This window comes from Hyaena hyaena, unplaced genomic scaffold (genome assembly GCF_003009895.1).
Source record: "Hyaena hyaena isolate Hyena2069 unplaced genomic scaffold, ASM300989v1 scaffold_704, whole genome shotgun sequence".
Taxonomy (NCBI): domain Eukaryota; kingdom Metazoa; phylum Chordata; class Mammalia; order Carnivora; family Hyaenidae; genus Hyaena; species Hyaena hyaena.
In genome coordinates this window covers 643,909-667,640 of record NW_024081336.1, presented here as the reverse complement: position 1 = coordinate 667,640, position 23,732 = coordinate 643,909, and the positions used below count along the sequence as shown (strand labels likewise).

The window sequence follows — 23,732 nt, the reverse complement described above, 5'->3', positions numbered from 1 at the left end:
TATATACCAATAATGAAGCAGCAGAAAGAGAAATTAAGGAATCAATCCCATTTATAATTGCACCAAAATCCGTAAGAATCCTAGGAATAAACCTAAACAAAGAGGTAACATATCTATACTCTGAAAACTGTAGAACATTTATGAAAGTAATTGAAGAGGCCATGAAGAAATGGAAAAACATTCCATGCTCATGGATTGGAAGAACAAATATTGCTAAAACGTCTATACTACCCAAAACAATCTACACATTTAATCCAATCCCTTTCAAAATACCAACAGCATTTTTCACAGAACTAGAACAAACAATCCTAAAATTTGTATGGAACCACAAAAAAACCAAATAGCCAAAGCAATCCTGAAAAAGCAAAGCAAAGCTGGAGGCATCACAATTCCAGAGGTCAAGCTACATCACAAAGCTGTAGTCATCAGTCATTACCAAGACAGTATGGTACTGGCAGAAAAATAGACATATAGATCAATAGAATATAATAACCCCAAAATGGACCCAGAACACTACAGTTAACCAATCGCTGACAAAGCAGAAAAGAATATCCAAAGGAAAAAAGACAGTCTCTTCAACAAATGGTGCTGGGTAAACTAGACATCTAGATGAAGAAGAATAAAACTGGACCACTTTCTTATATCATACACAAAAACAAATTCAAAATGGATTAAATACCTAAATGTGAGAAAGAAAACCACCAAAATTCTAAAGGAGAATGCAGGTAGGAACCTTTTTAAAAAATTTATTGATTTCAGCTCAGCTCATGATCTCATGGGCATGAGATTGAGCCCCTCATTGGGCTCCACACTGAAAGCAGCAATCCAACTTGGGATTCTCTCTCTCCTTCTCTCTCTGGCCCTCCCCTGGTTGCACTCTTTCTCTCCCTCAAACAAATGTTAAAAAGAAAAAGAAAAAAAATTCTGTGAGAATCAATTAACTATACACAATGTATATGAATATTAAATCATGTTGTATACCCTAAATATATACAATTTTTTAAATTTATTAACTTACTTACATACTTAATTTCTACACTCATGTGCAACTTAAACTCATGATCCCAAGATCAAGAGTCAAACGCTCTACCAACTGAGCCAGCCAGGTGCTCCAATACATACAATTTTCATTTGCCAATTATACCTCAATAAAGCCAGAAAAAATGTATCTCTCCTTTGACTCAGCCATCTCACTCCTAGAAATTACCCTAAAAATACACCTCCACAACTCAGCAACATATGCACAGAGTTGCTCACTGCAACATTATTGGTAAGAACAAGATCCTGGAAATAGCCCAAATGCCCATCAACAGACATCGGCTGAATAAACTATAATCCATTCATATTATGGATTACCACATGGTCATAAATAAAGGATGAAGAATACCATAGAGAACACTTCGGGATATTTTATTAAATAAATTAACCTATTCAATTAATTTATGACATATCCTATATTACATAAAATATCTACTATTAAATTTAGAATGAGAAAGGCAAGAACTAAGCTTCATTTGTATATGTGTTTATATATTTTTAGGCTATATTTGGGGGGAAAAAACCTGGGATGGTAAACCGTAAACCAACAAAAAGCAGCTACTCATCTGATGCAGAAGGAAACAGGGCAGCAGAGATGAGGACTGCAACCAAACTAATGTGTTACATATTCAAAAGATCAAATTAATTCCAAAAGAAAAAAAGTCCATAAAGATTTGTAGGTATCCTAGTAGACCTAGGTATCCTGAAGAATCATTCTATCACAGAATATATAAAAAGTGCTAGAAACTTTTATCTGTAAAAAGATAGCAGAAAATAAAAAGACCACGCAAATATGCAGTATTTGCTATACACAGGCTTACAAGCAATTAATATCTAGGATCTATAAACGATATATAGGATATACACATATAGATGTATAACACACACATCCCATAAAGAAGGCCCAACTTAAAAGAAACACGAGCAGCAAACATGAAAGGCATTTCACAGATGAAACATGGATGGTCAATCAACCTAATTAATTAATTAGAGAAATAGAAATTAAAACTACAATGCAATACCAGATTGCCAACGAGATACCAGACCCAATGTTACAATATATAACAACTAAGACTCCTACCACTTGCTAGTTGAAGTTTAAAATGGCACAATTACTTTGGAAAACAATTCTGTATTACCCGGAAGAGGTAAAGATGTTCACACCATATGACTACTCAGTTCTGCTTCCAGAACTGTATCACAGAGGAATTTTATATATGTGTGCCAGGAGAAATGTCAAGAATTGCCAAAGGAACACTGCTTGTCATATCAAAATATTCAAGATAATCACTGCCAGAGGATGTAAAAATAAGTTGTAGTAAACAACTTATTACAACTTATAGTTGTAAACAAATAATGAAATGTACTATAGTCAAGCTATCAAAGTGAACAAACCTCAAAACACATTAGTGGGTGAACAAAAAAAAAAAGCAAATAGCAGAAAAATATGTAGAGTTTCCTCAATTTGTATAAAGTTCAAAACCAAGCAATGGAAAAGTCTATGTGTGATATCGCAAAAAAGAAATTCAGGATAATGGTTACCTCTAGGGGGCAGCATAGGAAATACAATTGAGAAGAGCTTCAAAAGTTCTGATATACATTTCTTAAGCTACAAAGTACATACAAGGGTATTAGTTTTATTATTCATTAAGCACTACATATACATTATATATACTCATGTATAATATATTTAATAAAAAACAAGAGTGATTACTAGTATATTCTAAGATATCTATGAAATATTTGCTGGCATAAATCTGAAAAAAAAACACTTAAAAGTTAACTGAATTTCATTTAAATGCTAGTTTATTTTAAAGAATAAAATTCACTTAATAGTTATACTGACAGATTTTCTTAGTAGGTGTTGGCCTGTCTTTTAAAGAACAGGTTCCTCCTTCTTCCGTCAGAATCTAGAAGAAAAACAAAATTTTAACAACTCCCAAGTATAAACAGTAATAGCACTCCTATTTCCCTTTTAATCCCACCAATTCATATTACAGTACTTTTCCTTAACATTAGTTCAACAAATTATATTTTAATACTACAAAGAAATATTTGCCTGTGATGAATAATAAATAAAGTTTAATAGGTTGTGAAACAATAAGCAGCAGTATAGGCACTTGCTAAGAAACAATTGATAAAAAGTCTTGAAGTATTCATAGTAAATGCAGTTCAAGAGATAAAACTATGAACTTAATTTGGAAATTTATTCTGTTATTCTCTAAATTTCTTAAGTTGGATATCAGTTTATTTATTTTCAGGTTTTTTTAAATAATAAAGACTCTCAGAAGTATAAATTTTTGTATAGAACAAACCACTGGTTCTGATTTTCATCAATTTCAATGTAATTTATTTTTACTTTTTTTTTTCTTTTAGTCTTTTTCTCATTAAAAACCAGAGTGTTTCTTAATTTCCAAGAAAGGGAGGTTAGGCATCTTCTGTTGTTGTTATTGATTTCTAACCTAATGAATTATTAGAAAATGTGACTATCTCTCCTTAGGCAAATCTCTTAAACTTTCTTTATGGCTTACTACATGAATTATATTGGCAAGCGTATCATGGACTTATAAAAAGTATAAATTCTCTGTTGGTAGGACAAAGTGTTTTAAATAAGATAAAGGAGATTGGATAAAGGAGAAAGCTGTTTACCAAATGTTTTCCCTCTCCTCTTAGGCACACAGCTAGAGTACATTTCCTAGCCTCCCTTGAAGTCAGTTTGGACATGTGATTTAAATTCTGGTCGTAAGCAAAAGTGGTGGGTCTATGCCACTGCTACTCCTGATCCATAAAAATTTTCCCCACAATCCTTCACTTTTCTTTCCCTTCTGCTATCTGATGTCGACATACATGATAAGCATGGAAACCACCAGTTAATGATAGCAAAGTCCCCACCAGCTACCAGCTTGGGGTTCTGAATAACTTTATGCAGTAGAGCCTTTTCTCTAATCCCACTACTCAATCATTTAAAGTATTATACGTTAGGGGCGCCTGGGTGGCTTAGTCAGTTAAGCGTCCGACTTTCGCTTAGGTCATGATCTCGCGGTTTGTGGGTTCGAGCCCCGCGTCGGGCTCTGTGCTGACTGCCAGCTCAGAGCCTGGAGCCTGTTTCAGTCTGTGACTCTCTCTCTCTCTGACCCTCCCCTGCTCACGCTGTCTCTCTCTCTCTCTCCTAGAAATAAATAAAAATATTTAAAAAAATAAAATAAAATAAAAATAATAAAGTATTATATGTTCAACTCTTAAATAACATACAAGCCCCAGACCCGTACCACAAACACACAAGCTGAGAAAGTTACATAGACACCAAGGCAAGCACACACACCAATAGCCACCTCAGATCTGTTTATAGAGGATAAATGACAGAAAAGATCATTCCAAAGAGAAAACACTAAATTGTTCAAAGAATCTCCCCCATAATCCAGGGGAGCAAGCCTTCACAATGCCTGCCAAGCTGGATTTCATAATTGGTAGGGATCGGTAACTCAGTATTTCCTCTTCTTCTGTTTTAGAATGAGTTTTCTATTGCATTTATATTGTCTTTACTCTGACACTATGTATTTTATGTATATCTTCTGCTATCTTTATTTTCAAAATTTATGATAGTATTCTACAGGTTTCAAAAAATATATTTTTCTGTCCAATTTAATATTGTTGAATCTTAATTTTTAAGAAATCAACTTCTTGGGGAACCTGGGTGGCTCAGTTGGTTAAGCACCCAACTCTTGATTTCGACTCAGGCCATGATCTCACATCATGAGATGGGGCCTTCCTTAGGCTCTGTGCAGGGTGTGGAGCCTGCTTAAGTTTCTCTCTTCCTCTCTCTGCCCTTCCCCTGCTTGTGTGTGCTCTTTCTCAAAACAAACAATTAAAAAGAAAAATAACAAAAATCTTGAAAACCAGCCTCTTCCTATTTATCAATTGCTAAACAGGGTTCATTTCTTACATTTTGTTAACCATTTATGTAGAAGTTTTCATTTTATTTTTTTCCCACCTCATTAGGTTTTCTAGTGTGACATTCCAAATTCTTTGAATTCTGAAGTTCTTCCATGTGTCTCCATTTCTCTAGTGATTACCTTCCTATTTTTAACAATCATATTTAAACCTTACTCTTTTAGAATTAAATTGGTACTAGTTCAAGGTGGCAGTTGAGAAGGATGCTTAACTCACTTCCTCCAACAAATACACCATATCTACAGCTACATACAGAACAATTTCCTCTGAAAGAAACCCAAAAACTAGTTAAAAGACTCTTTCACAATGGGTGAATGTGAAAAAACCCACATCAAAACAAGTTGTGCGGTGCCTGGTTGGTTCAGTAAGAGCGTGTGACTCTTGATCTCGCCCCATACTGGGTATAGAGAGTATTAAAAAATAAATAAACTTAAAAAAAAAAACTTTAAAAAAAGTTAAAAAAAAAAAAGTTGGAGAGGCTGAGGCACAATTTCACCACAAACCCTGTTAAGGGCTAATAGCAATTCACAATTGAGAGAACCTACAACTCTAAAATTCTCCCTGAAGAGCAAGTGGTTTGAGTCCTACAACTGATACCTTACCTTCTAAGACCTGCACCTGACAGACACCAATGGGACTTGTGTCTATGAGACCAACAAGGCTATGGCAAACTGCACAACAGTTCTTAAGGGGCTCACACAGGCTCCCTGTAGCTAAAACTCAGGGTCTAGAGGTGAGGCAGCCCACTGAAATAGCAGGTGAAAGAAACCTATGATCATTTATATCTGCAGCCTGAGGGACAGGCCTCTAATTAAACTCATATTAAAGAACCAACTTTAATCCTCTCCAGAGACCTCAGAAGCTGGGTCCTATCTTTGTGCTCACCCTCTGACCTGCTCCAGGTCACTAGTAACTCCCATTAAAGAGACTGTGTGCATGTTTGGTGCCCTGGGTTTTGTGGCTGCTGCCCAGGAGACACTTATGATTATTTAGCTCTGGCAGCCAACAGGCTGCAGACTCAGACCTTGCATTTGCAGGTCCCATAGGATTGTTACAAACAGAAAAAGAGTTCTGAAACAGCTATCCCAGCAGGGGACAGCGGAGCGAGAGCGAGCAAGTGCAGAATGAAATGCAGCCCCAATCTTTCCATGAAAGAAGCCTATTTGATTATCTTAAATCTTCAGGCTGAGGGGCAGGATTCTAAGTAACACACATTTACAGGCCTACTGAAATAGTCTCCAAAGACTGCAGAGCCCAGTAGACACCACCTTCATACTCTCCTTCTGCCATTTTTCAGGCCATAGGTACTGCCCCAAAACAATGCCAACGTACACATCTAGAGCCTCAGTTTTTGCAGCTGCCACCCAGGGGTAGTGAAGTCTCTTGATCATCAGCTCTGGTAACCCCCAGAGCTCTCATAGGTCCCACAGGACTGTAACAAAGGGTTCTTAACCAGCTACCTATCCAGGGACTAATGATGGGCAGCAGACTAAAACACCTATTCTTGGGGCGCCTGGGTGGCTCAGTCGATTAAGCGTCTGACTTTCGCTCAGGTCATGATCTCACCATTCGTGGGTTCGAGCCCCGTGTCGGGCTCTGTGCTGACAGCTAGCTCAGAGCCTGGAGCCTGCTTCAGATTCTGTACCTCCTTCTTTCTCTGACCCTCCCCTCCTCACGCTGTCTCACTCTCTCTCTCAGAAATAAATAAAAAACATTAAAAAAAAAAAAACACCTATTCTTTCTGTGAAAGAGGCCTATTAGCTTATATTAATACCTGTAACGAGAGGGACAAGCTTCTAATTAAACACACATCGAGGGGCCACCTGCAATCCTCTCCAGATACTGTAGAAGTCAGCAGGTACCATCTTCACACTCTCCCTCTGCCCTGCCCCAGATTGCTGGTGTCTCCAAGAAAGGAACTTGTATAAACACCCAGCATCCTGGCTTTGTGGCTGCTGCCTAGAGGACACATCCTTTGATAGGCTGTCTCTGGTAGCCAGCAGGGCTTAGGTTCACGGATCCAACAGGATTACAGCAAACAGAGAAACACTTCCTAACTGGCTATCACATCAGGGCTCAGAGCAGAGGGAAAAGACAGAGGCCCACCTCAAAGTCTTACCATGAGAGAGGTAAATTTGCATACTTTAGAAGCTCCCACCTGAGGGTGTGGCTTCCAATCAAACTGAATCTGGTTGCTGACCAAGATCCTTCCCATTGGGACACACACCGGCAGGTTTTGGCATACCTTCACCTCCTGAAAGCTACTAAAAAAAATAAAGCAGACTACTTGGAAAATCACAAAGGTTTAAGAGACAACCAAGAACTAGGGCAGGACTGAAACAGGTTGAAACAGGCCCTACCTTCAAGACTAGGAGAAGGGTCTGTTTTATCCAACACAGAAACCAACACAGAATCAAAGCATTTGAAGACACAGAACAGTAGGTTCCAAACAAAAGAAAGACAAAAAGCTTCAGCAAAACACCTCAGTGAAATGAAGGTAAGTGATTTATCTGATAGGAGTTCAAAATAACAATCACAAAAATGCTCTCCCTGAGGTCAGCAGCACAATGCAAGAACAAATAATTTCAACAAAGACATAGGAAATATAAGAAATTACCAAAGAGAAACCACAGAGCTAAGGAATACAACAACTGAACTAAAAAATATAGTAAAAGGACTGAACAGAAAACTTGATGAAGCCAAAGAAAGGATGAGGAACTCAAAGATACGGCAGTGGAATTTATCAAATCAGAGAAGCACAACAAAAAGAAATTAAAAATGTGTAAATAGTATAAAGGACTTTTGGGACAATATCAAATAAACCAATATTTATATAATATGAGCTCCAAAAGGAAAATAAGGACAAAATGACAGAAGACTTATTTGAAGAAATTATGGCCAAAAACTTCACTAACTTGAGGAATAAAACAGGCATCCAGAGCCAGGAAGAACTTGGAGTTTCAAATAAGCTGAACCCAAAGAGAACCACACCAAGACACATAATTAAACCATCAAAAGATAAAGACAAGAAGAGAATTTTAAAAGCAGCAAGAGAAAAACAACTTGTTACATACAGAAAACCCCATAAAACGATGATCAGAGTTTTCAGTAGAAACTTTGCAGGCCAGAAGGGAGTGGCACAACATATTCAAAGTGCTAAAAGAAAAAAACACTACCAACCAAGAATATTCTACCCACTAAAGGTGTTTGTCAGAATAAACGAGATAAAATTTTCTAGATAAGCAAAAGCTAAAGGAGTTCATCACCACTAGACTTGGTTTTATAAGAAATGTTGAAGGGATTTCTTTAAGCTGAAATAAAAGTTATCAGTTAGTAACAGGAAGACATATGAAAGTATAAATCTTACTGGTAAAGGTAAATATTAAAATTCAAAACCTATTATAAAAGCTAATATTGAAAAGTTAATAAAGCTAGTATGAAGGTTAAAAACAAAAGTAGTAAAAACAACAACTACAATAATTTGTTAATGAATACATAAGATGAAAAGAAGTTGTGATATCAAAATCATAGAATGCTGGGAGGGTATAAAATTATAGAGCTTGAGAATGCATTTGCACTTAAGTTTTTATCAACTTAAAATGGACCATTATCAACAGAAGTTGTTTTATATAATCTTCATGTTAAACACAAAGCAAAAGCTTATAGTATATAAACAAGACATAAGAAAAAAAAAAAGAATCTAAGCATAAAACTATAGAAAAATCATTAAACTACAAAGGAACAGAGCAAGAGAAGAAATAAAGGAATTACAAAACAACCAAAACATGATGAGCAAAATGGCAATAAACCCATATCTATCAATAATTACTTTAAATATAAATGGACTAAATAAACTAAATTTCTCCAATCAAAAGATACAGAGTGACCAAATGGATTAAAAAAAAAAGATGCAAGTACATGCTGTGTTTGAGAGACTCATTTCACACATAAGGACACATACATACTGAAAGTGAAAGAATAGAAAAAAGGTATTTCATGAAAATGGAAACTAAAAGAAACCTTGAACAGATACACATATATCTGACAAAACAGACTTTAAAACAAGACTATAGTAAGAAGCAAAGAAGGTTATTGTATAATGAAACAGGGTAATCCAAGAAGAAAGTATGACTTTTGAAAATATGCATGTACCCAACAAAGGAGTACCTAAATACATAACTGTAGGGGGCTTTAACACTCCACGTTCATCAGATCCTCCAGACAGAAAATCAATAAGGAAACATTGGTCTTAAATGACACTTTACACCAGATGTACTAAACAGACATACACAAAGCATTTCATCTAAAAGCAACAGCATAATATACATTCTTCTCAAGCACATACTAAATATTTTCCATGACAGATCATACATTAGGCCACACAACAAGTCTTAATAAATTTAATAAGACTGAAATCACATCAAGCATGTTTTCAAACCACAATGATATAAAAATAAAAATTACAAGAAGGAAACTGGGAAATTCACAAATATATGGAGATTAGACAACTTGCTCCCAATGGATGGATGAAAAAATAATTTTTAGAAACTGCTTAAGTATCATGACACAAACAAAGATGGAAATATAAAATACCAAAACTTTGGGATGCAGTAAAAACTGTTCTAATTGGGAAGTTTACAGTGATAAACTACTACATTAAGAAACAAGAAAGATATCAAACAACCTAACTTTATATCTCAAGGAACAAACTACTATAGTTTGTAAAAGAAAATAAATAACAAAGATTAGAGTGGAAATAAATGAATTAGAAACTAAAAAAACAATAGAAAAGATTAATGAAACTGAGAGCTGATTGTTTGAAAAGATAAAAGAGAGTTAACAAATTATTAGCTAGACTCGACAGGGGAAAAAAGAGAAAGGACTCAAAATCAGAAATGAGAGAGGAGATGTTATAACTGATAACAGAGAAATACAAAAGATCATAAAAGACTACTAAAAGCAATGATAAACCAACAAACTGAATGACCTTGACGAAATTAATAAAATTCCTAAAACATACAACCTACAAAAATTGATTCATTAGGAAATCAAAAATATGAATACAACAATTATTAGTAAAGAGACTGAATCAGTAATCAAAAACTCCCCAAAAACAAGAGTCTAAGACTAATGGCTTCACTGGTGAATTCTACCAAACTACCAAACATTTAAAAAAGAATTACTACCAATCCTTCTTAAACTCTTCCAAAAAAAAAAAAAAAAAAAAAATAGAGGAGATAGGAACACTTCCAAACTAATTTTAGTATATGTGCTGCCGAAGCGAGCACCCAAACTAATTTTATGAGGTAAGCATTACCCTGATTCCGAAAACAGAGAAGGACACCAGAAGAAAGAAACTGCAGGACAATATCCCTAATGCAACATATATTTAAAAACCCTGAAAAAAATTAGCAAACTGAATTTAACAATACATTAAAAGCATTATACACAATGATCAAGTGATATTCATTCCAGGAATGTAAAAATGCTTCAACACTGAAGTATAAATATCATTTGATCATCTCAAAATATGCACAAAAAGCATTTGACAATAATTAACATTCACTCATGATTAAAACATGCAACAAATGAATATAGAAGGAATGCACCTCAGTAGAATAAAAGTCATATATGTTAAGCCTGTAGCTAACATCCTACTCAACAGTGCTTAAAGTTTTTCCTCTACTATCAGGAACAATACAAGGATGTTTACCCTCATGACTTTTATTCAACATAACACTAGAAGTCCTAGTTAGAGCAATCAGGCAAGGAAAAGAGATAAAAGATATGCAAAACAGAAAAGGACAATTAAAATTATCTTCATTTGCAGATAAAATGATACTACATGTAGAACACCGGAAACATTCCACCAAAAAAAATGTTAGAAATAATAAATTTAGTAAAGCTGTAGGATACATAATCAATATATAAAATCAATTGTATTTCTATACACTAATAATGAACTATCAGAAAAACAATCTCATTTACAACTGCACCAAAAAGGATAAGATACCTAGAAATAAATTTAATCAAAGAGGTAAAAGATATGTACACAGAAAACTATAAGACATTGGTGAAAGAAACAGCACACACACACACACACACACACACACACACACACAAAACACAAATAAATGGAAAGATAATCCATGTTCATGACTGAAAAAAATTTATCTTGTTAAAATGTCCATATTATCCAAAGCAGATCCAATGTAATCTCTATCCAAATTCCAAGGGAGGTACTTTTCATAGAAGTAGAACAAGTAATTCTAAAATTTGTATGGAACCACAAAAGACGCTAAATAACCAAGGCAATCTTGAGAAAGAAGAACAAAGCTGGAAGCATCATACTTCCTAATTTCAAACACTATTAAAAAGCTACAGTAATCAAAACAGTATGGTACTGGCATAAAAATAGGCATAGACCAACAGAACATAAGAGAAAGCAGAGAAGGAAATACATATATAATGGTCAACTAATTTATGACAAAGGAGCCACGGAAGTAAAGTAGGGAAAGGACAGTCACAGTCTCTTCAATAAATGGTAGTGGGAAAACTAGATAGCTACACGCAAAAGAATGAAAATGGATTCCTATATCACACCATACACAAAAATTCACATAAAATGGAATAAAGACCTGAACATAAGACCTGAAACTATAAAGTTGCTAGAAGAAAACACAGGACATAAGCTCCTTGACATTGATCTTGACAATGATTTTTTGGATTTGACACCAAAAACAAACGTAATTAAAGCAAAACTAAACAAATGAGACTACATCAAACGAAAAAGCTTCTGCACAGCAAAGAAAACCAACAACAAAATGAAAAGGCAACCTACACAATGGAAGAAAGTATTTGTAAACCATTTACCTGAAAAGAGGTTAATATCCAAAATATGTAAATAACTCATACAACTCAAAGCAAAAAACCAACAATGTAATTAAACAATGGGCACAGGAACTGAACAGACTTTTTTTTCCAAAGACATACAGATGGTCAATAGGTATATGAAAAGAATGCTCAATATCATGCATCATCAGGAAAATGCAAATCAAAACCAAAATAAGACAGCACCTCACATTTGTTAAAATGTCTAATACCAAAACAAAACAAAAAAACCAAGAACAAGTTTGGCAAGGAGGTGGAGAAAAGGAAACCCTTGTGTACTGTTGGTGGGAACGTAGATTAGTTAGCCACTATGTCAGAGAGTATAGAGTATCCTCAAAAAATGAAAAACAGAACTACCATATGACCCAGCAAATCCTCTTCTAGTAATTTTTCTAAAGGAAATACAAACACTAAAACACTAACTCAAAGTGATTGCCCTTACTCCCTTGCTCATTGCCAATATTTATCATAGCTAAGACATGGAAATGAACTAAGTGTCCATAGATGGGAGAATGGATAAAGAAAATGTGGTATACATATGCAAAGGAATATTATTCAGCCATTAAAGAAGAAAATTCTGCCATTTGCTACAGGGATGAAACTTGAGGGCAGCACATTAAATAAGTTAGAGAAAAATAAATACCATATGGTCTCACTTATATGTGCAACCTAAAGGAAAGTTAAAATACAAACTCAAAGAGGGGTGCCTGGGTTGCTTGCCAGTTAAGTATCCAACTCTTGATCTCAGCTCAGGTCTTGATCTTAAGGCTGTGAGTTCAAGCCCCAGATCAGTCTCCATGCTGAGCACGGAGCCTACTTAAAAAAATGAAACAAAGTACAGATTCAAGAACAGACTGGTGGTTTCAGAGGTGGGGCTGGTTATGGGCATAAAGGATGAATGAAGGCTGTCAAAAGATACAATTCCAGTTATAAAAATAAATAAACCCTAGGGATGTAATGTACAGCATGGTGATTATAATTAGTAAAAATGTATTGTATCTTTAAAAGATGCTAAGAGATCTTAAAATTTCTCATAAGAAAAAACAATTTTTTAAAAAATGTTCATTTTGGAGAGGGGGAGGGGTGGGGGTCAGAGAGAGAAGGAGATAGAGAATCTGAAGCAGGCTCCACACTGTTAGTGCAGAACCTGATGCAGGGCTTGGACTCATGAACTGTGAGATCATGACCTGAGCTGAAGCCAGAACTTTTAACTGACTGAGCCATCCTGGTGCCCCAGAAAAAACAAAATTTTAACTGTAGTGTGGTAATGGATATTAACTAGACCTATTGTGGTGATCATTTCACATTTTATACATTAAATCATGTACACCTGAAAATGACAAATCGTTGTATGTAATGAAATCTTAATTTAAAAACTATTATTATACTCCTCCAAGACCTTGTTTTCTCCTATTCCCTTCCACATCCAACAAAAGGATCTTGGGAACACCCCTGCTTCCCCGTTCCCTACTAGGTGCCATCCAATGGATTTTTGTTTGCTCCTCTCCCCTCATTAACTCTGCCTCAGTAAGAACTACCTGTTTTGATTTTACCCAGCCAGAGGGAAGGCACAGCCCTGTCTTTCTTCTGCTCCTCCTGCTTCCCTCTTCCTTTCCTGTGTGGATTCAAGTCTTGGTCGCTCTTGTAGAATTTAAGATTTTAGCCAAAGTTCCACTACACTTTAGCCTTATTCATGAATCACAAATTATAAACCTCATGCCTAGTCTACCCAAAGAACTCCTAATAACACCTGATTCCCTTCAGGCTCTACCTCAATGGGCTTATTTTCTTTTCCAACTTGCTGTAACCACATTTAAGCTATCATAGATATAGGCAAAAAGAGGGTTGTTTTTTTTTAAGTATTCTAAACTGCTGACAATTCCTTCTTTGAGCGAATATATCTATATTATTCTTTTTTAAATATTTATTTTGAGAGAGAGAGAGAAGCAGAGAGAGAGGGAGACACAAAACCTAAAGCAGGCTCCAGGCTCTGAGCTGTCAGCACAAGAGCTTGACACAAGACTTGAACCCACAAACTGCGAGATCATGACCTGAGCTGAAGTTGGACACTCAATCAACTGAGTCACCCAGGAGCCCCTATATCTATATTATTCTTTTCAGTAAAATACAAGTTCTTCAAAGGAGTAACAGGACAGCATCTGATATTATTGGTCATATTCTCATCCTTGAAAATTGCCCATTTCTCTTTTCTACAATTCTTCTAGTAAAACTCCACAAACCTGTCTAGCAACTCATTCTCAGTCTTTTCTCACTTCTCTGGACAGAAGTGAATAGATTTCTCCATTACTTCAGTTTTTAAAATGTTTATTTATTTATTTTTAAGAACAAAAGCTAGAGAATTAGCAGGAAAGGGGCAGAGAGAGAGAGGGAAATAGAAAATCCCAAGCAGGCTCCACGCTGTCAGTGCACAGACCAATGCAGGGCTTGAACTCATGAACTGGGAAAGGGACAGAGAGAGACACAGAATCCAAAAAGGCTCCAGGCTCTGAGCTATCAGCACAGAGCACAATGCGGGGCTCAAACCTACGAACTGTAAAATCATGACCCGAGCCAAAGCTGGATGCTCATCCAACTGAGCCACAGGTGCCCCACAATTATTTCATTCTTAATTAATAATGTAAAATGAGTTTTCTTAGTCAGTACTTTTCCTCCAACTACTCATTTAGAGACTCAGTCCTTCCCATCTTGTGGCTGCAAACATCCCTTAGGACTTCACTACCATCTAGCTATCACATGAGGGGTAACATGAAGAAAGAATCCCCACCTTTTACAGTGCATGAAAATGATGCACATCACTGCTGATAACATTCCGTCTTGAGATCTAACCACATGGCCAAACTTAGTTGACTGGAAGATTAGAAAATGTGCTCCTTGGCTGGGTAGCCCTTTCACAGTAGCAGTTCTATTCCATAAAAGAGGATACATAAAATTTGGTGGTGAGTTAACCTTTTCTGCAACCATCTCCCATGTTTTCAGACTTGGTGAATGGCATCATCCCATCAACTACCCCTTTACCCAAATCATAAATACAGGATTTATTTTCAATTTTTTCCTTCTCACTTAGCTAATCACCAAGTTCTATCAACTAGATCTTCTAAATCTTTGTAATACCCCTTGTTTCCATCCTCACTGCCACTCCTCAACTTTTTAATACTCTGATGTATATAATATTCCCCTGCTAAAAGGTTTTTAGTGGCTGTTTGATGATAGGAAATTAAACTGTTATATGTCATACAAGGTCTTTTATGACCTTGCCCTTTAAAATGTCAAGTGATATCTCTTGCCATTCCTCCACCCCTTGTAATTTATGCTACAGTAGAAGCAATAACTGTAACTACAATGAAACAATTTACTTACAGTTTCTAAAACAACCTATATTCCCTCACCTCTTAGTTGCTATCTATTATTGTTCCTTCTTCATAGGATGAAGGCAGTTTGTCCATTTGGTAAACTTAACACTCAAATCAGAAATTCTCCTCTATCACATCTTCCTCTGACTAACCATGAAACTTAGAACAGTCTTCTTTATTTTTATTATTGAAGTATAACTGACATAAAAGGTTATATTAGTTGCCGATGTACAACATACTGATTTGACAATCCTATATATTACTCAGTGCTCACCATATGTGTAGTTACCATCTATTATCATACATTATTACAGTATTATTAACTACATTCCCTATACTGTACTTTCCATTTCTGTGACTTATTTATAAGTGGGAAGGTAATACCTCCTAATCCCCTTCACCTATTTTGCTGATCCCTCACCAACCTCCCCACTGGCAACCACCAGTTTATTCCCTGTATTTAAAAGTCCGGGTTTTTTGTTTGTTCATTTATTTATTTATTTTTTAATTACACATATAAATGAAATCATATAGTATGTCTTTCTCTGATTTATTTCACTTAGTATATTATACTCTCTAGTTCCAATCATGTTACAGATGGCAAGATCTTTCATTTTTATGGCTGAGTAATATTCTACTGTGTGTGTGTATATATGTATGTACTAACACACATACACACATACCACAATTTTTTATTCATTCATCTATTGATGGACACTTGGGTTGTTTCCATATCTTGGCTACAATAAACATTGGGGTGCATATATCTGCATATGGTGCATAAATTGGCTGCACCAATTTACATTCCTACCAGCAATGCAAGAGGGGCTTCCTTTTCTCCATATCCTCATCAACACTTGTTATTTCTTATCTTTTTGATTCTGGCCATTCTGACTGGTGTGAAGTCACATCTCATTGTGGTTCTGTTTTGCATTTCCCTGATGATTAATGATACTGAGCATCTTTTCATGTGTTTGTTAGGTTATCTGTTTGTCTTCCCTGGAAAAATGTCTGTTTAGGTCCTCATCTCATTTTTAAATCAGACTGTTTACTTTCCTGGTGCTGACCTGTATGAGCCCTTTATATGTTTTGGATAGTAACTCCTTATTGGATATATCATTTGCAAATATCTTCCCCCATTCAGAAGGTTGCAGTTTTGTTTTGTCAGTTGTTTCCTTTGCTGTACAAAAGCCTTTTATTTGGGTGTATTTTGGTTCATTTTTGCTTTTAATTAGAAATATGTTGCTCGCTAATGAGAAATATGTTGCTAAGGCCAAGAACAAAGCTGAAGGTATCACAATCCCAGATTTCAAGCTGTACTACAAAGCTACAGTATCCAAAACAGTATGGTATTGGAACAAAAGCTGACACAAATCAATGGAATAGCATAGAGAGACCAGAAATAACCCCCATCTATCTGCTCAATTAATGTATAATAAAGGAAGAAGGAGTAACAATGGGGAAGAGTCTTTTCAATAAATGACATCTGGAAAACTGGACAGCTACATGCCAAAGAAAAACTTGCCCACTTTATGTATACCATACATAAAAATGAACTCAAAATGGATTAAAGATCTAAATGTGTGAAATAAAACCATAAAATTCCTAAAAGAAAGTTTAGAAGAAGTGTCTTTTACGAAGTTCCTACTAACCTTGTAAAGATCCCAAGTGGAGCAATGTATCTAAGTGCACTAGGTCCTTTTTTTTCTGTTTCAGGCTAGCTACTATACCTTCCTAAATATAGGTTCCATGTTCTTTCATCTCTGTACTTTTCAGAGTCTGGTGCATAAAAGAATGTAAGCTTCAGAAGAACAAAAACTTTTTTTCAACACTGTCGTAACAGTGTCTAGCATATAGGAGACCCTCAATAAATTCTATTATATGAATACATGATATATATTCAATGTATATTTATCAGAGAGAAAAAGAGAAAAACAATTAGTATATATGAAAATATAGTGTCAATTAAAATCTGAATCCTGGTTTGAGTGTGTTACCTTGGACAAGTTCTTTAATCTCTCTGAACTTGAGTCTCTTTTGCATTGAAGACGTTATAGACTCAAGCTCTTACAGATTAGAAAGTACATAAAGCTCCTAGCACAATAAAGCTCCTGTTGAAACAATCACACCATTATTATGAGTAGTTACAGCTTACATAACCAGTGCTTATAAATCTTCTAGTATTCTTAAACATATAACTATGCTGATCATAGGATATTGAAACCTAAATGTTTTCATCTTGGAAAAAAATTTTATAGGACTTATAAAAAGAATTTTTTTAAGTATCTAGACTGCTTTATCTTAAAGCATGTTATAGTCTAAAAGGGTACTAATTTTATTTCTAAATCTAAGCTATAATTTCCCCAAAGTAAAAAAATAAAACAAAGAAAACGTATTAACCTAAAAAGATATTTTTGATGAAAACTAAATTTAAATTTTTTTTAATGTTTATTTCTTTTTGAGAGAGAGAGAGAGAGAGAGAGAGAGAGCGAGCGAGCATGAGTGGGGGGAGGGGCAAAGAGAGAGGAAGACACAGAATCTGAAGCAGGCTCCAGGCTCTGAGATGTCAGCACAAATGTCAGCTTGAACCCACGAACCATGACATCACGACCTAAGCCGAAGTCAGACCCTTAACCAACTGAGCCATCCAGGCGGCCTGATTAACTTTCAATCAAAGTAAACTGCCAATACTAAAATGACACAATACAACTGACTTAATTGGAAACATAATGTAAGATGTGCTTTACCTCACCAAATGCCAAGTCCCACGATGGCTTAGGATGCAATTCTTCCAAAGAGATATTACCCCTAAAGATCATAAAGAAGATGCTTTTAAAGTGTGCCTTAATCCTACTGGAATCTATTGTTCTAAATTATTGTTCCCAAAGTTGGTTTCAGATCAGAATTACAAGGGAACCTTTTCAAAAAACAAAGATTCATAAGCTCCAACCTAAAGAGCTTATTATATGTGAATCAAACTTGGTAGTTTTAATTTAAAAGAAAAAATCACCCCTTCAAGTGATGTGGACCTGCAGCCAGATTTGGGAACCATGTTCTAAATCACTTCCATAAAGTACATTCTATGATTCAAGGCCTACCATATTGTTTTTTTTTTCACAAGTTGCTGAAAATTTGGGTATCTGACAACAAAGTAACTAGTTTGTTGACTTTATTAAGTTGTGAATCTATGTTTTGATTAATTTGTCATGTTGATCCCATAAAAATAGTATCTATGTACTCTTTTTATAAACTTTTTAAATGTTTCCATAAGAAAGTACTTTCAGAATACAAATATATTCTACTTCATGATTTTCAATTACCAAAATTTGACTAGATCATAACTACTACAAAGAAAAGTTTGGGCTATTCTGAAACGAAAACTTTTGTTTAAGTACCTATAATAACAGTCCCATAAACTGTTAATATTCTTGCTTTCACTATTAATATTTAAATTATATCACTCTCTTGTTATGATTTTATACTAACAAGCAACTTTCCCATTAAGAGCTGCCAAAAGTTAGAAAATATGCTTACCACACAAGTAAGCATTGCAATACATGTGACTCTTCTATTTCTTACTATAAATTAATAAACTGACATTATGGTGGGTATATAAGTTTCTTATATATGTAAGTCAGTTTTCCCAAATCTAATTAAGACTATGATTCCAGATAGTTTTGCACTGCAAATACTAGCACCATACTCTCCAATGGGGTGATATTACCAAGATTCTGAGGGTAAGCCATCATTGAGGCTGGTCTACACACCCTCAGACAGCTATCTGCCTACCTCATTTTGCATCAGTTCAAACCTTCAACATGCATTATACTAGATACTGATCTGTATTCTCCAGATTTACCTAAAAACTTACATATGATTCACTGGATGTTTCTGGATTTCATTCTGTGGTTTCTTCTCTTGATAATCACTTTCAAATTTTCCTTTAAAAATAAAAGTACGCATTGAACGAAAACCTTAACATGAACTTCTCTGTTTAAATTTGAAGCTTATGACCCATAGAGAGGTAAATTACTGATGCAAAAAGTCATATAGAAATGTTATTCTATTTTTAATTTCATAAGGCTCCCTACACACACACACACACACACACACACGCACACACACCTAAAACTGAAAACAGAAAAAAAATATTATGTTTTCCATGGATAACACTCACCTTTGTTTTCAGAGCTGGCTATATAAGAATCCTTCTCAAAAGATGTAGTAAAAGTATTTCTTTCATTTTTATTGTACTCTTTCTGATATTTCTCATTTGGCTGACACCTTTCTGGATAATTTGTTTCATTGAAAGAATTATTAAAAGTCAACGCTGGATCTGTAAAAATACTTCTAATGCATCTATCAGTTGAATAATTTTTATCAGAACTTTTGTTTGTGCAATTATCTCCCATATTGTCATAACCACACTTGTCAAAGGCTTTCTTTATCCTCTGTTGATCTATGTTTAATAAATTGATCATATTTTCATTAATAAAAGAGTTACAATTCTCTGATATAAGGCTGGCTGTTGGCTGGTTCACATCTTCAAGAAAATTTGAAAACTCGCTTCTATTTTCTCTCCAAATATGTTGTACTGATTGTTTTTCAGTAATAAAATATGACTGTCTTTGCTCATCCATGCTTCCACAATCTTCATCCATAACTCTAACAGGTCTTCCAGCAAGGAAATTCATATTTCTTGGACTTTGGGATAAATAAAAACATATTTAGCAAGAAAAATGAGGGCATTTTTATTTTGAAGCACTTAAATTCTTAGAAAACATCTAGTAACATTTGCCTAGACTATGTTTTAATTTTTTAAATCAAAAAAATAATATTGTTTTGGGTGGAAATTTGTCTAATGTACACTTCTAGTACCTTAGTAAATATAAAAATAATCTATACTTAGTTCAGTATTTCAACATGAAAAATTAGTATGGGTTCAATTTCCTGTTATATTAACAAAACAAAATATGCCCAACCTATATAGTTTGTCTTCTGTAATAAGATATGGTGAATAACCCAGACACTGTGTGTAGCTGCTGCTTCACTTAACCAGAGAAAGATATTTAAAGACTGTGCAGAGAAAAGTTATCCTGTGTTAAAACATAAAATCAAATGTTTTATAAAATCAAATGGAATATTATAACAGATTTTTCTCAATCTAACAGCTCTGATGTTCTCAAGGCAGAAAAACATAGATGCAAGTGTGTATATAAGTAATAAATCTAAGACATGATAAATTAGATGAAAGGGTAAGACTAGGTAACTTTTTAGTTCCTTCTAATAAAGAAATCATAATCCTAACATGTCCAGTTTGCATCAAATCAAAGCTATCATAGGACACAATTAGAAATCAAGATATTCCAGATTTTGTTGCCACTATCAACAAATTTACTTGGGGTTGAGTTGTTCCAAAGATTGGAGGTAACAAAGAAATTTAGAAAAGATATATAGACCACTAAAACTATGATTTCCAATTTTTTAAAGTCATTTATTAAATACTTAATAAGCATGTACACCTGCTGTGTCTCCAGATACTATGCCATCTGTTGGGGACAGAGAGATACAGACTTAAGTTTACTCTTAAGCAGAATGAGATGATTTACTCATGTATGTTCATAGATCACGATCCTATACTGTTTCTCAATATAGATCCCATTGATGTTATAGACAGAGTAATGCTATTATGTTATATCAAAAGGCATAACCTATACTATGCGATAAAATACATCATTAATATCAGAGAAATTTTATTACTGTAAATAAAAAATAAATGTAAAGGAAGGCTTATTTCTGTATATTAAACAGATATTTAATGTATTCCTACTATGTTGCAGGGAGAAAACACAACTTATATTCTAGATAAGGGAAATTATAAATATGTAACCATAAGGGCATCTGGGTGAGTCAGTGTGCTAAGCTTCCGACTCTTGATTTTGGCTCAGGTCACAATCTCACAGTTTGTAAGATCAAGCCCCATGTCAGGTTCTGTACTGACATCACAGAGCCAGCTTGGACTTCTCTCTCTCCCTCTCTCTGACTACCACCCCCCACTCCAGCTCGTGCTCACTCTAAATAAACAAACAAATAAATAAACAAACTTTGGGGGAAAAGGGAGAATTTTAAGAGTAATTAAATACTTAACCATCAATAAGGACAAAGGATAAAAGAAATAAAAAAGACAATTACAACACTTTCATAGGTGCTACAAGATCACATGATGGAATAACTTGTATTAGAAGTCCTGTAACAGATAGTTGGGTCAGGAAAGTCCCTAATAAGGAAGTGGTAAGTAAGAAAAAGATACAGAATGCTTAGACATGTGAAGAGAGAAGTAAGCATACTCCAAGGAAATAGAATAATAACTACAAATGCAAGACTGGCAATACATTTGAGGAACAAAAAGAAAGGAGTAAAGCTTGAATAGAATCAGTGAAACAACACGTATGCTATAAGGCTTAAAAAGGCCTAGATTATCCAAAACTTTAGTTTTTTATTCAAGTATAATTAACATACAGTGTTATATTAGTTTCAAGTATAAAATAGGATTCAGTAATTCTATGCATTACTCAGTGCTCATCACGGTAAGTGTACTCTTAATCTTCCTCACCTATTTCACTCATTCCCCCACCCATCCTTCTCTGGTAAACACCAATTTGTTCTCTAAATTTAAGTGGCTGGTGTTTTGTCCCCTTTTTCTTTGTTTCTTAAATTCCATATGAGTGAAATCATATGGTATTTGCCCTTCTCTGACTGACTTGTTTCACTTAGCATTATAGTATCTACATCCATTCATGTTGTTGCAAATAGCAAGATTTCTTTCTTTTTTATGACTGGGCAATATTCTATTATATATATACACATATCTTCTTTATCCAGTCATCTATGGATATACACTTGAGTTGATTCCATAATTTACTAATGGAAATAAAACTCCAAGAAATATAGGGTTGCATATATCTTTTTGCATTAGTGTTTTAATTTTATTTGGGTAAATATCCAGTCGTGGAATTACTGGATCATATGGATAGAGCTTTATTTGTTAAAAGAATAAGAAATGCTGAAAGGTTCTAAATATAAAAGTAAACCAGACTTGCATTTTGCCTTGAAAAATGTGAATTTGATTGCTAGATGAATATAAATTTCAAAACTTCCAATTGGCCAATATGAAGTAAAAGGAACTAGATTTACCATCTTGACTGACATAATTTAAAAAACTGGACAAAATGTATGAGACAAAAGTTTCCAAACACTAACCATTAGGTAGATAATGATCCGAGAGACAGGGAGGGGGTGAGGGGAGAGGGAGGGGAAGAGAGTAGGGGGGGCAGAGAGACAATGCAAATGAGGTGAACCCTATGATAGCTCCTAGCTTACTGCCTGGAGAGTATAAAAGCCACAAAATAGGGGCACCTGAGTGGCTCAGTTGTTAAACATCTGACTTTGGTTCAGGTCTCAGTTTGTGAGTTCAAGTCTCACATTAGGTGAGCACAAGCCCCACTTGAGGTAAAACACAAGCCCCAGTGAGCCCCACTTCCTCTCCCTCTCCCTGCCCCACACTCACTTGCACTCTTTCTCAAAAACAAAACAAAACAAAATGGACAACCCAGCCAGAGCTCACTGATTCCCTTTGTTGATAAAACAGAGCTGGAGGTCCAGAAAGCATACAGAGGATAGAGTTCACAGGACAGAGTATCATGAAGGAGAGTGCTTCAAAGAAACAGAACAGAGAGTTCTCATATCTTCAGCTAAGTACTGATCAGCATATGCAAATGAAGTAATACCCAAAGCTGGAGGCGGGGGAAGGGGAATAAAACATCTAAAAGGAGAAGATGGAACAAGTCCTGGAACTCACACACAGAGGGAAAAACGTTGTGTTGCCATCAGTCAGAGGGGAAAATCTCATAATTCGAAAGGAATCAGAGTACTCAGAAGGGTATTACCTCAGCAGGGGGCAAAATTAACCATAGACTAAAGACATATCTGGTCCCACTTAAAATGTTAAAGCAAGCCTCAAGGTACCTGCATGGCTCAGTTGGTTAAGCAGCAGACTTAGGCTCAGATCATGATCTCAAGGTTCCTATATTCGAGCACCCCATTGAGCTCTGTGCTGACAGCTCAGAGCCTGAAGCCTGCTTCAGATTCTGTATCTTCCTCCCTCTCTGCCTCTCCCCTGCTTGCACTCTGTCTCTGTCTCTCAAAAAGTGAATAAAAATGTTAAAAATATAAAAAGAAAAAGAAATCAAAGGGAAAATTAGGAAGACTTTTAACTGAATGAAAATTAAAACAAAATATATCAAAATTTGGAGAATACACCAAAAGGACCAGTTAGTGGACAATTTATAGCACTAAAACACCTATATAGGAAAAGAAAAATGATCTCCAATCAATGACCTCAGCTTTCACCCCAAGTAAACATCCTTAAATCAGAATAATCAGGGGTGGGGGGAGCAAAAAGATATATGCATTCCAATGTTC

At 35.1% G+C, this 23,732-nt stretch overlaps 1 protein-coding gene across 2 annotated transcripts in view; it reads right to left on the bottom strand.

Annotated features, from left to right (window-relative positions):
- Positions 1-23,732, bottom strand: part of CUNH12orf40 (chromosome unknown C12orf40 homolog) — a 99,328-nt gene that overhangs the window by 15,834 nt on the left and 59,762 nt on the right. Inside the window, exons 8-11 of one of the 2 annotated variants that reach the window (XM_039217651.1) lie at positions 19,429-19,955; positions 19,123-19,192; positions 17,999-18,059; positions 2,885-2,948 (exon numbers count right to left, since the gene is read on the bottom strand). In XM_039217651.1, coding sequence (XP_039073582.1) covers positions 2,885-2,948; positions 17,999-18,059; positions 19,123-19,192; positions 19,429-19,955 — 722 coding nt within the window. The remainder of the gene's footprint in view (positions 1-2,884; positions 2,949-17,998; positions 18,060-19,122; positions 19,193-19,428; positions 19,956-23,732) is intronic. The other variant, XM_039217652.1, reaches the window with a different exon arrangement.